At 42.5% G+C, this 13,334-nt stretch overlaps 1 protein-coding gene across 1 annotated transcript; it reads left to right on the forward strand.

Annotated features, from left to right (window-relative positions):
• Window positions 1–686: 686 nt before the first annotated feature.
• LOC146976687 (scavenger receptor cysteine-rich type 1 protein M160-like) lies at window positions 687–12,734 on the forward strand. Its single transcript, XM_085796724.1, has 9 exons — window positions 687–916; window positions 2,919–3,221; window positions 4,062–4,277; window positions 4,664–4,966; window positions 5,691–5,990; window positions 7,343–7,648; window positions 8,547–8,876; window positions 10,896–11,004; window positions 12,656–12,734. The coding sequence occupies exons 1-9, from the start codon at window positions 814–816 to the stop codon at window positions 12,732–12,734; spliced, it is 2,049 nt and encodes a 682-aa protein (XP_085652850.1). The 5' UTR covers window positions 687–813.
• Window positions 12,735–13,334: the final 600 nt, after the last annotated feature.

Here is a 13,334-nt window from a genome sequence, read left to right on the forward strand (position 1 = left end):
AATGGAAACGCGAGCAAAAGACGCTCCATGTGAACGGGCCCTTATGCACCGTGCTCTGGCAAAAAGACTCGCCTTGCCTCGCCTCGACTTCCGTGTTTTTAACGCATGGGGAAAGGGGGAAGTGACGTCTGCCATAAAGCAGTCATCACATTTGTAGTTTTTTGTGTGGAGGGGTTCCTACCATCCACCTGGAAGCTGCTTAGTGCCAGTGAAGGTGACATTTTATTGACAATAAAATGTGCCGTTACTTGACTCAACTTGACAAAATAATACACCTGGTAAAGTCTACGTTATAAACACATTTTTTTCAGTCCATCAACTAGTCGGAAAAAACCCAGCACCCACTATTCCTACACTGGTTAGTCACAGATAAACGGGAGGTTAGGGGGTTAGGCCAAGTGATTTGACATATTTGAACATTTTATTAAAAAAGTAACACAATAGTTAAGTTTCCTGGTAATTAGTTACTTTTATAATGTAGTAATTCAGTTGCTAATACAGTCACTATTTGGGGAAAGAAACTAGTTACTATAACTATTTACTTTTTAAAACTAATGTGCCCAACACTGTTAGTTATTTTTAGGTTGGGTTTTGGGCAGTTTAGTATTTCATTGTAATATTACATAATATGTAGAATTTACATGTTAACAAAGACCTACAGAGTGCAGGTGCAGCTCACTCTCTCCCTCTCCCTCTCCAGACTCCTTCAGGCTGGTTAATGGGACCGACCTGTGCTCTGGCAGACTGGAGATCAAGTCTAACCAGTCGTGGTCACCAGTGTGTAAAAACGGCTTCGACCGGCCGGATGCAGAGATGGTCTGTAGGGAGCTGGGCTGCGGGGCTCCCTCGGCCTCTCAGGGGGAGCTCCATGGAGGGCTCCAGTGTGAAGGCACTGCAGTCGGACTCACCTGCTCAGGTAGAGACACTCACTCACTTCTATTTGAACAGGTTGCAGTCATTATGGGTCAGTGTGACAAATAAGTAATAAATGTCCCTGAAAATGTCAAATGGTGTACCCAGAAAAGAAAGATAGATATTTCATCCACCTACATTTAAAAAAAACACTACAACATCAATCAACTAGAAAATTTCCTCTGGGAAATTTTGATAGGGCCACGGGAGCTACAACCGGGTTTGCCATCTCTGTCAACATAGGAATCAGCCTTGGGAGGGGGGCGGGGGGTGTTTATAAACAGGTTAACGAGCACCAGTTGGATTGTTTATAAACCTTAACAAACTCTGGCCTGAGACTCAGAGGTTACCACGGCAACTTGAGGTGCTTGCCAGTGACGATAGGAGCCCCTCAGGCTGAGACAGACAGAAACGTGGAGAAAAAGACAGATTTTCTGCCTCTGCACTGGTCTCACATTTAGGTTTATTCTGACAAAATGGTAGCTCCTATCAGAAAAATACACAGACCATCAGTGCTGTAAGAAATTCCTGAACGATTTGGTACAATTTGGTGTTTCTCCAGTAAATATTTTGGAGACACTTGCGAGTTTAAAACAAGGGTCTGTTCTGCTTCTCTCAGAAAATCTTTGTATTGGAGTCAATACGGAGCAGAGACAGACGTGGCCGCACTTAGAGGTTGCCAATTCAAATTCTGTAAGTCTCTCTGATTTTTTGAGCACATTGTGAGAGACAGAACAAGTTTGTCTACAAATTTGGAAAAAATCATGTGTGTAGAGTGTAAATTGTGGCCGGGAGGAGTGTGGAAAGAGAAAAAATCTGGAATTTTTCTGGGCTCTCTCTCACTCTAACCAATGATGTCACCCACTCTGACACGAACATTCCGTGCAATACACACCCATTATAATCTCATAATTTCTCAAAAAATGATCATGTTCATTGAACAGGGATTGATCAAAAACAATATGACCTATCAAAACATGGAATAATACACCAATACACAAGACTTGTGTCTACAGTAAAAAGTTGAAATGGAGTCTCTAGGTGAAAGTATGCCAGAGCAGTAGGCACAAAAAGTCCAATGATTTGTTCGTTTTTTTGACCTCCTCCCATTCATTCTCTATGAGAAATTTTTCGCAGTTCGTATTCTGTGAAGAAAAGTAATAGCACACTGATCCCGATCAAGACACACATTTTGGACAGCTATTTCATAGCTATAGGGGCCAGTGCTCGGTGCAATTGCCCCGTGGCCCTAAGTATGAACTGTGGGGCTGAAGAGCTTATCTATGTTTGTTGATAAAAATGAAACAGTAGCTTGCATAGTGTAACAGAACCTGTTTTTCTATTAGGCTAGACGAAATAAGCTATGCTTCAGTCTACACCTTTTCAGTCTAAATGTCAATTGAACACCTTCTTTATTTATTTATTTACTGTGATTAGCTTATTTTTTGTTTTGTCATCTTTTCTTGGACCTTGTCTTGCTGCTGTATTTATGTTGAGTTGTTATTTATATTGCACAATGAGGTGCTGTGTCTCAAACCTTTATTCTCGAAAGACCATTAAGGAGGAGTCCTCATTTACAATGGGGTCAAGCAAATTCACAACACCATAAAACATAAAACATTATCGGCTAAAAACAAGAAATACAAGAACATAGAAAAAACCCAAAGACTGAAATAAACTGAACTAAACTAAACAGTGGAATTAAGTGTAGCCTACTCACAATAACATACTTTCTTCTGAAAACATTGAATTGAAATAAAAACGTTTTGCTGTGTTTCTATATTTACATTTTAATGCATTTTGGCAACACTGAGCATGATTTAAAAACATCACTTTTCTTCTATGTGACAGATGATGTAACATTTGAGAGAAACAGTGTTGCATATTTGCAAAAGTGAATTAGTATATTCCACATTTAAATCCAGATTTATTTTCCTGTATATAGTGAAATTTTTATGAAAAAATACCGGTTACACCACTTGACATTGCGTTTATCCTTAATCCAGACCCTGATGAGTTCAGGCTGGTGGACGGAGCTAACCGTTGCGCTGGTATACTCGAGCTGAAACACAACGGAGAGTGGAGAGCGGCAATTAACCAAAAAGATGCCTGGGGCCTAAAGATGTCAACTAAAATCTGTGGATGGCTGGACTGTGGCTCCGTTGTTTCCACACAAGAGACGAAGGGTCATTCAGAGAAACATGTGCACCTTCTCAACTCTTCCTGTTTACGGTCTAAATACTCACTGAGGGAGTGTGTGCTGATAAAGGATACAAAGACTAATTCCAGACTGGTCATCAACTGCTCAGGTAATAACATTAACCCTTTGATGCACAACATGGGTCTAAAGTGACCCGACTGAGTATTTTTATGCTATATCTTTGCAAAAAAAGTATTCCAGGTATTCCTCAATTAACGTGTTTTTGATCATAATACATCCTCATTTTATTTTTTACTTTTTGAATAAAAACACATTTTGTATCCCTACCCCTCTAATGCACAACATGGGTCTAAAATGACCCACATTCATTTTCAATGTGATTTCATGCTGAGTGAGTGTTTCTTTGCTGTAACTTTTGTTCCGAGTGAGTTAAAGATAACTGTGCATAATTCATTAGGTTTAAGTTAAAAATATCTTGGTATTAACAAGCTAGCTAACTGTTAACATAATGACATGTTCTAGCTGGTGACTACAATAGAATATTATTCTATTTTAGAAAACAAACATGTCAACAGCTAGCTAGCTAGCTAGCTAGCTGTTGACATTTCTACATTCTAGTAGAAATGTCAACAGCTAGCTAGCTAACTGGTCCACTCTCTGAGACGTTTGGTTTGTTGTTTCATAAAATAAGAAAGTAAAAATGGAAATAATACCCTGTACTAATTAAAAACAAGGTATTCAAATAATACTTGGAAGATTCAACCATAAAACTACATTGATTTTAAAAGATACAGCAAATAAACACACCCAGCATGAAATCAAATGGAAAATGAATGTGGGCCATTTTTGACCCATGTTGTGCATCAAAGGTAACACCTTTACTAACAGTAACGCTAATGTTTAGTATTTCATTGTAATACTATGTAGAATCTACATGTTAACAAAGACCTACATAATGTTTCTCATTGGATTTAATGTTACTCTCCAGACTCCTTCAGGCTGGTTAATGGGACCGACCTGTGCTCTGGCAGACTGGAGATCAAGTCTAACCAGTCGTGGTCACCAGTGTGTGAAAACGGCTTCGACCGGCCGGATGCAGAGATGGTCTGTAGGGAGCTGGGCTGCGGCGCTCCCTCGGCCTCTCAGGGGGAGCTCCATGGAGGGCTCCAGTGTGAAGGCACTGCAGTCGGACTCACCTGCTCAGGTAGAGACACTCACTCACTTCCATTTGAATGAACAGTTTGCAGTCATTGTCAGTGACAAATAAGGAATAAATGCCCCTGAAAATGTCAAATGGTGTACCCAGAAAAGAATGATAGACATTAAATATTTGATCCACCTAAAAAAACACTTCAGCATAGATCAACTATGAACTGTGGTGCCTTCTATGCTGAAGAGTTTATCTATGTTTCTTTGTTGATAAAAATGAAAACGAAATAAGCTATATGCTTCAGCCTACACCTTCTCGGTCTGAATGTGTATTGAACGCCTTATTTATTTATTTATTTACTCTAATTTGCTTATTTTTTGTTTTGTCATCTTTTCTTGGACCTTGTCCCTTTATCCGACCATTCGTCTTTCTTAATCCAGACCCTGATGAGTTCAGGCTGGTGGACGGAGCTAACCGTTGCGCTGGTATACTCGAGCTGAAACACAACGGAGAGTGGAGAGCGGTAATTAACCAAAAAGATGCCCGGGGCCTGAAGATGTCAACTAAAATCTGTGGATGGCTGGACTGTGGCTCCGTTGTTTCCATACAAGAGACGAAGGGTCATTCAGAGAAACATGTGCACCTTCTCAGCTCTTCCTGTTTACGGTCTAAATACTCACTGAGGGAGTGTGTGCTGATCAAGGATACAAAGACTAATTCCAGACTGGAAATCAACTGCTCAGGTAATAACATTAATAACACCTTTACTAACAGTAACGCTAATGTGTCACATTGTCATTATCTTAAAGGGATAGTTGAACATTTTGGCAAATTGGCCCATTGCCATAATCCCTATAGTCATAGGAGTAGGTTCATTACCTTTAATTATCAGTGCTTGTTGTTTCGAGATCCGCGGGGCAGAGATGCAAGCTGCTCAGGTAAAGGTACAAGGTCCCCTGTCCCTCAAAACTCATCAAATACACAATCCAACAACTCCAAAACACTCTGGTGGACAAGTTGTGACCTGCACATTCACCACGCTATGAGATAATAATGTAACATTATGAGTGAGAGTTTTTTCCAAGGCAAATGCGTAGCTGGAACTACATTCCAGACACGGCTGCTGGGCGGAGTGATTTCAAAAGCGCAAGTAGTTCCGTGTCATTGTTTCATACTGTGGTGAATGTGCAGATCACAGCTTGTCCACAAGACTGTTTTGGAGTTGTTGGATTGTGTATTTGATAAGTTGGATGAGGGGCAGGGCACCTGTACCATTCACCTCCATTGTGTTCACTAAGCAGCTCGCGTCTCTGCCCCGCTGATCTCAAGACAACATGCACCGATAATCAAAGGTAATGAACCTGCTGCTATGACTATAGGAATTATGGCAATAGCTGAATTTTCCAAAAATGATTAACTATCCCTTTAACATTATCTAATTCCCCCTCTCTCTGTGTGTACCCACAGTCCCATTGACCAGGCTTGTTAATGGGACTGACCTGTGCTCAGGCAGTCTGGAGGTGAAGCCTAACCAGTCGTGGTCAGCAGTGTGTGGAGATGGTTTTGACCAGCAGGATGCAGCGGTGGCCTGTAGGGAGCTGGGCTGTGGGGCTCCTTCAGCCTTTCACAGGGGGCTCCATGGGGGAAAGGCCCCCGCAGTGTTGATGGAAGAGTTCCAGTGTGAAGGCAACGAGTCTGCTCTGCTGGACTGCAGAAGGTCTGCTTCTGCTGCACAAACCTGCTCAGCCGTTGGACTCAACTGTTCAGGTAGGAGCTGACGTGTATGTGTGCTGTACAAAGGAAAACCCTGTCAATAATTAGAGATGAGACTCACCCCCTACACAGTGAATTTGAACAACTTCCCTCAGGGCGGCGCTATAGAGTTCCTCTAGCAAAGAAAAAGATCTACTGTACAAGGACTCCTTTATCCCCAATGCCATCTACATAATAAACAAGACACAGTAAAGGGGAATTTATTTTATTTTTATTTTTACTTTTACTATCTGTATGTGATGTGACCGCTGTTGACTTTGTTTTGTCTCATGTAAGCCTTGTTTCAGATTTCTATTGTAGCCTTGCACACTTTTTATTGCAAGTCCCTCTGTCTTCTATTTTTCTATTGTATCTGTCGTATTTATTGTTTCTGACTGTGACTATTTGCTATTACCTTCCATTAGGACCTAATGTATCCAGTCACGGCAGCTTAGTATTTATTGTATATTCATTGTTCTTTACCTTTGTACTACATTGATGCTGTTTCTATTGTTTATATGTTGATATTTAAAGCAGAAGTAAGCGATCCGGTCGTTTTGGCTAATGCTGCGTTCCAGGCAGGCTTTTGAAACCGTAAATTACAGCTTCAAGTCACGACTTACGACTTTGTAGCGTTCCAGGCAACCCACTCGTGTTTCTCCGACCTGTTTTACCGGTGAAAGTCACTATAACGGCCACTCGTAACTTCTGACCCGTGAACTCGTACCAGATCGAACTGGTACCACTTCACAGGTCGGAAAAACACGAGTTACGGGTTGCCTTGAACGCACCATAACTTCTTGTCAGCAGATGGAGTTAGCAGCCCCCGCCCTCGTCATGGATCTATTGGTCCTCGTCCCTACGTCACCACATTCAGGCGCATCCCTTGGCTGCACACACAGAGAGGACTGCCCCTTTATGCCGTTCTCTCTCCTCATTGGATAAAGGTTGTAGGATACAAGGAAAGTTTTCTCCTGGGCTCAGAGCAGAGCAGAGTGACTGACAGACCCGTGTTTCAGACCAAACACTCTATAGAAGTGATTGCTGTCGGAAGATACAACTATTTAAGACTTAGATTAACACAAATATATTGCTTACTTCTGCTTTAATATTTGAATTCCTCACATCCAGACGTGTGGGAAAGTGATTGGTTTTTGTTTCACACAGCCACTCCTATTTAAGATGGCTTCCTGTGGTGGCGCAAACATTTGCTTGAAAAAGGTCTAGTACCGAAACGTTGCATAATAAATTCTGCACGTTGGCCATGTGTGCGGGAACTCTTCTTTTTCTAATTCTAATTCTTCTAGTTCTAATGTCGATGCGTCGTACTGGATTCGCCTACATGTCATCCTCCTGTCTTGGCACAGAGCCGCTGGACGTCAGGTTGGTGGGAACGGCACATCGCTGCGCTGGAGAACTAGAGATGAAACACCAGAGGGAGTGGAGACCAGTGGTGGACTTCATCACTAGATGGAACCAGGACTCTGCAGCCGCGGTGTGCAGACAGCTGGGCTGCGGTTCTGTCGTCTCTACACGTGAAACCGACGCTGCCCAGGAGAGACCTGTGTGGTGGATCCACAGTGACTGTGTCAGGCTGACTTCTGCACTGACAGACTGTGTGATGCGGCTTGGTTCTCCTGAATTCTATTCTGGCCATCAAGTCATCTGCTCAGGTATTATTGGACAGTCATTATCTAAAGTGAACTCAATCTATAGTGGAGAAAGGGATAAAAGTAAAAATATATCTGAAAGCAAATTTAGATGTTTTCAACAGAGATAAAGATTAGTAATCCTATGTTTGAATAAATCTATATGTATATAAATATAATAATATGTTAGAATAAATCCAGTTAAATAAACTCATAAATTACTTTATTGTATAGACCATAATGACTAGATAGCTTGATAGGAAGTTTTACTTCTTCCCACTCCTTTTCGGATATGAAACAAACAAACAAACAAACAAAAAATCAGATTATCTTTATTTTCAATTCTTTTATTTTATTTTGTTCATATGTTGTCTTTTCAAAGTTTTTATTTGTTATGTCTGTCCATTTCTGTATTATGTTTTATTTCTTTTAACATGTCCGAAATAAACTAAAACTAAAACTATAACTAACTAACTAACTAACTAACTAACTAACTAACTAACTAACTAACTAACTAACTAACTAACTAACTAACTAACTAACTAACTAACTAACTAACTAACTAACTAACCAACCAACCAACCAACCAACCAACCAACCAACCAACCAACCAACCAACCAACCAACCAACCAACCAACCAACCAACCAACCAACCAACCAACCAACCAACCAACCAACCAACCAACCAACCAACCAACTAACAACGAAGCCTCAATGCAGCAGTTTTTAGATTGTGTCTGTTCTTAGCTTTTGTTTCCTGTCGTGTCTAACATGAAGTGGAATGACAATAAATGACTTTGAACTTTGAACTTGAGCAGGAAGGACAGTATCTGTTAAATAAGTGAAGGAACTCGGGTAAATAAAAGATGATCCTACTTCCTTAGCCAATCACCCCCCCCCCCCCCCCCCGTCTGTTAACAGATCTGCTGGCTGAGCCAAACATCTCCCTGTCTGCTTCTACCGACGGACCCTCCGAGGCCGAGTGGGGGCCGGTGCAGGTTCCCATGGGCTCCGACTTCACCATCACGTGTTCTACTGAACCACGGCACCAAGGAGGAAGCTTCCAGCTGCTCTCTAACGCCTCCCACGGCGCTCCGAACCACACCCTGCCAGCTGTCAATCACTCCGCCCGTTTCCTGTTCTCCGCTGCAGACCACACCCACCGGGGGGACTACAGATGTGTCTATCACGTCCACCTGTTCTCCCATAACTTCTCCTCTGGGAGCCGACCGCTCTCTGTCGCTGTCCTAGGTAACTTCACACAGGGTTTGTGGCATTTACAGCAGTTATGTGTGACACAATCATTTCAGGTATAAGGTCCTCTTACTACTTAAAAAAAAAAATTCAAATTCAAGATCAAGATCAAGATACTTTATTGTCATTATACACGTGTGTACAATGAAATTAAGGTGCACAGTCAAGGTATAGGGACTCATAAAAATCTGTTTAATTCAGGGAGTCCCAAACCGTGGTGCACACAAGCTGCTGCTTGGGGGTACGTGACATGAAAAGGGTATATGGCGTGTTATATTTTACTAATGTATATAAAAAAAATGACTCCTACATTATTTTCAAATGGGCTTTTCCCTGTATAAATTGAAAAATCATGTATTAACTAAATTCAAAATGTTTTAATAAATCATTTTCATATAAAATAATATTTTTTTCAAAAGTACAAAGAATGCAGTTGATAAATAGACAATGCCTTTTTTTAATGTGTCGGGCATTTGGGGTGCGTCAGCTAGATTGAAAAGTAGAAGGGGGTGCAGGGCAGGGCAGGGCAGGGCTGAACTTGAAAAATGTAGCCTTTAAAGGAGACATGTTCTGCCCCCTTTCCACAAATTAAAATAGTTCCCAGGTGTCTTAAAGACATGTCTGTGACATGCTTTGGTCAAAATCCCCCAAGGATCAAACATCACAGCTCTTTTCATCCTCTCACAACAGCCCTGTTCAGAACGGCTGGTTTCAGTGTCTGTCTCTTTAAATGCAGATGAACCACTGCTTGCCCCGCCCCTTCTACCGGACCCAGGTAGGCATGATGTTATACAAATTCGAATCCTAGTTACATCACTGGAAGACAACTGAGGGAACAGCTCATAAACCACGTGGATTTCAACCTAGGGAGCCTGAACATTACAGATTTTTTTTTGTCAGTTCTCACAGTTTGGGGGCCGGAAGGCAAGACAAACACCCAGATATATGTTAACTCATTGAGTGCCAACCACGTAATTTCTCGTTTTTCGTTCCCATGCGTTGAGTGCCAAAAACGAAATTTTTCGTTTTTTGCTTTTTTTTTAAATTATGAAAATAGACACTTTAATACACATTATATGTAAATTTGGGGACTCTACGACGAGGAGAACTGAAATAGATGACGATCAAAGTCACATGACAGCTCATGATCTGGAAGTTTTTATCATAACTCAGCTTCTGCAAACGGAGTTCTGCATGTGGATGCAGCAGCTGCTCCGCTGCTGCTCCGCCCTCACCCGCGAGGCTGCAGCAGCTGGGAGCTGAACCAGGAAGCTCTCAGCCCACTGTCCCGCCCGGTCTTCATCTGGAGCAACACCGTGTCCTCCCCAAAGTCCTCCCGCGGTAAAATCTGATGGTCTCTGGACCAAAGCAGACCGGCACCACCGACCCGTACCACAGACGGACCGCGACCACCGGCGGGACCGGTGTTCGCGAGCCGCTGTGGCCGGCAGAGCCTCACGTTCCGCGGCGAGAGGCTGTGACACGGCACGGTGCGTCTGTGTTATTGTTGTTTAGTGGCGCCCCCCCCGCCCCCGATGGTGGTTTTGTGAATAGAACAACAATTGTTGTGTATATTTATCTTATACGAGCCCTTTGATCCAGAAATGCGAGTGTGAGAAGAGCGACAGACACAAACAGAGCACCTTTCATAAAAGACGCTCTATCTCCTTTTCTAGAAAAAAAGGAGGGATTTTGGTGAAACCCAGCCATGTTTAGCTTGACTTTTCTCAGGAACGGAGGCACGTAGAAACAAACGGTTTGTGGCCATTTGAAGGATAAAGTTAAACCTTTCAAATGAGCTACAGTATGTGTTGGTGGCAATAATATAGAATACACTATGGCTCTAAAATAAAAAGTCAAATATGGTCTAATTTGCCGGTACACTTGACTAAAACTTTGGAAAGGAGCGCGGCACTCAATGAGTTAAAAGGCCTTCAAAAAGTGATATTTCCATAATATGTCCCCTTAAATTAAATGATGTAATGGACTGATTGGATGACTTTAAATGTGTTTCAGCTCCTCTGACAGAACTGATGATCAGATTTGCTGTCCTCCTGCTGAGTGTGACGCTGCTCATCACTGCCGCCTGCCTCACCTCCAAGGTACTGCACACATCCAACATGATGTATTAGAGCATGTCATCAGTCAGTACGTTTACATGCAGAGCTTAATCCAGCTATGCTCAAAATTCGATTTTGGTGTCTAATCTGACTTCTGTCCTTGTCTCAATTTACATGCAACTGAGAAAATGGAATAACTGACGGGGTCCATCGCCCCCTCATGCGGCGTCACCTGTTGTTTCAGTGGGTTAATACGCCCCCCTGTCCTGTTGACTTTTCTATCAACTTATAAGCTTAAAGGATAATTTCCGTTTTTTACAACCGACCTTATTTCTAGCATAAAATACGACCATTTTACTCACCCAGATAACTTTGGTGTCATTTGGAGTTGTTTTGACGAAATTAGCCCCAGTGGAGCGGCGAGTATATCCGTATAATGCGAGAGCACGGGGCAGCGCAATGCAGCCTCTAAATAACACATTATCCGCCGCAAAACCCGTTCATTTCGCCAATATTTTGTTATGATACACTAGTGCTATTCCCCTCCGAGCCCGTGGTGGCATGTTATCAACATCCGGGGTCTGTAGGTTGACCTACTGACCTCTGACCTGGATGATGTCATCTCTGAGCGCAGCGCGGCTCATTCTCATAATAATCATTCTGCTTTGGCATTCAGGTCCATTTTTATCTCAACTAGCCGGAGCTTTAGTGAGTCCAGGTTGAGGAGAGGAAGCCTGTGGAAGCTGAACTTCATCCAGCTGCTCATTTTGTTCTGACAAGTCAGAAACACGCAGAAACGAACCGTAGCATTAGCGGTAGCAAGTTAGCCGCGCCGGGCAGCGGTCGGAGATTACATCATCCAGATCAGAGGTTAGTAGTCAACCTACAGGCGCAGCATGTTGATAACATGCACATACATAGCACTAGTGTATCATAACAAAATATTGGTGAAATGAACGAGTTTTGCGGCGGATAATGTGTTATTTAGAGGCTGCATTGCGTTGCCCCGTGTTCTCGCATTATACGGATATACGCGCCGCTCCACTGGGGCTAATTTCGTCAAAACAACTCCAAATGACACCAAAGTTGTCTGGGTGAGTAAAATGATCTTATTTTATGCTAGAAATAAGGTCCAGGTTGTAAAAAACAGAAATTATCCTTTAATAATAACTTCTCAACTGCAGTTCCCGACCAGACGCGCCAGTCTGGGACGGATGCGCGCTGAGAATAGGATACGGGCTTCCTTTTTTCATCTCTCTCTCTCTTTTTAAAAATAAAACACTTGCTGGTGGCGCTGTGTGAAGTGCATTGAATCAGCGCTGATGTTGGGTTTTTTTCTTTACTTTGCCGGGTTCGGGCGGCTTCTCTGCTCCACTTGGTGCCGTCTCTACGGTTGTGGAGCAGCGCACATGCATTGTCCAGTTATACTCCGACTAAGGTGTATACATGACGGAGAAAATCGAATTCCAATCGCATTATCTGGGTGTCTTAATCGGAGTTCTCCAACTCCGATTTCAGTCGGACTAAGGTGTTTACATGCACTTCAGTTGTCCAGTTATAGTCGGATTAAGGCAATAATTCGATTTTTTCAAGTGTCATGTAAACGTACTGAGTGACAGGACCTCTGCTGTGATGTCTGCAGGTCAGCAGCAGAAGTTTGAGCACGGCTCTAGGGAAGAACTCAGGCCCCAGTGGTTCTGGTCTTGGCGGTTCCAGCAACGACTACGAGAACAAGTTTGAATCCAGAGGAGACAGAGAGATCTCACAACCACAGGACGAGGAGAAACAGGCCTGAAAGCGTCTCTATAGCAGGGGTGTCAAACATGCGGCCCGCGGGCCAAAACCGGCCCGGCAGAGCGTCCAATCCGGCCTTCAGGATGATTTTATCAAGGGTGAAAATTTGAAATTGCACATTTTAATCAAGAAATTTCAGATTGTTCATAATATGTTTGTAAAAGGATAGTTCATTAACTGTAAACATATTAATAATGTATTAAAAAAGTAAAAAAAATAATCAAAATGATTTTTATTTATAGGCTATCATGCTATTATTTTACTGGTCCGGCCCACTTGAGATCAAATTGTGCTGTTTGTGGCCCCTGGACTAAAATTAGTTTTACACCCCTGCACTATTGCATCTTAAAACTATTGATCTGTCTCACCTGTTTGTGGATCAACTTCATGTTTAAAGGTAGAGTCTGTCGGTTTACCAGCCGGAAGGTCGTGGTTTGATTTCCAGCTCCTCCAGTCCGCATGTCGAAGTGAACCCACACCTTTCCCCCGCTGTGTCATCGGATGTGTGATAGATTAGCTTCCAAAAAAGCCTGTCTGCAATTTTGTTTTCATTAGGCCTAGACCTCTGATTTCCTGTTTGTCATAGCATAAATTCAAGATG

Source organism: Trachurus japonicus, chromosome 13 (genome assembly GCF_045865225.1).
Source record: "Trachurus japonicus isolate A0001 chromosome 13, Traja_1.0".
Taxonomy (NCBI): domain Eukaryota; kingdom Metazoa; phylum Chordata; class Actinopteri; order Carangiformes; family Carangidae; genus Trachurus; species Trachurus japonicus.

Bases quoted from the DNA above. Each gene is read 5' to 3' on its own strand.
- LOC146976687 (XM_085796724.1), top strand. From the start codon at position 814: ATGGTCTGTAGGGAGCTGGGCTGCGGGGCTCCCTCGGCCTCTCAGGGG. The intron at 4,278-4,663 runs GTAGAGACACTC...TTCTTAATCCAG, and splicing joins AGTCGGACTCACCTGCTCAG to ACCCTGATGAGTTCAGGCTG. The intron at 11,005-12,655 runs GTATTAGAGCAT...TGGCGGTTCCAG, and splicing joins CTGCACACATCCAACATGAT to CAACGACTACGAGAACAAGT.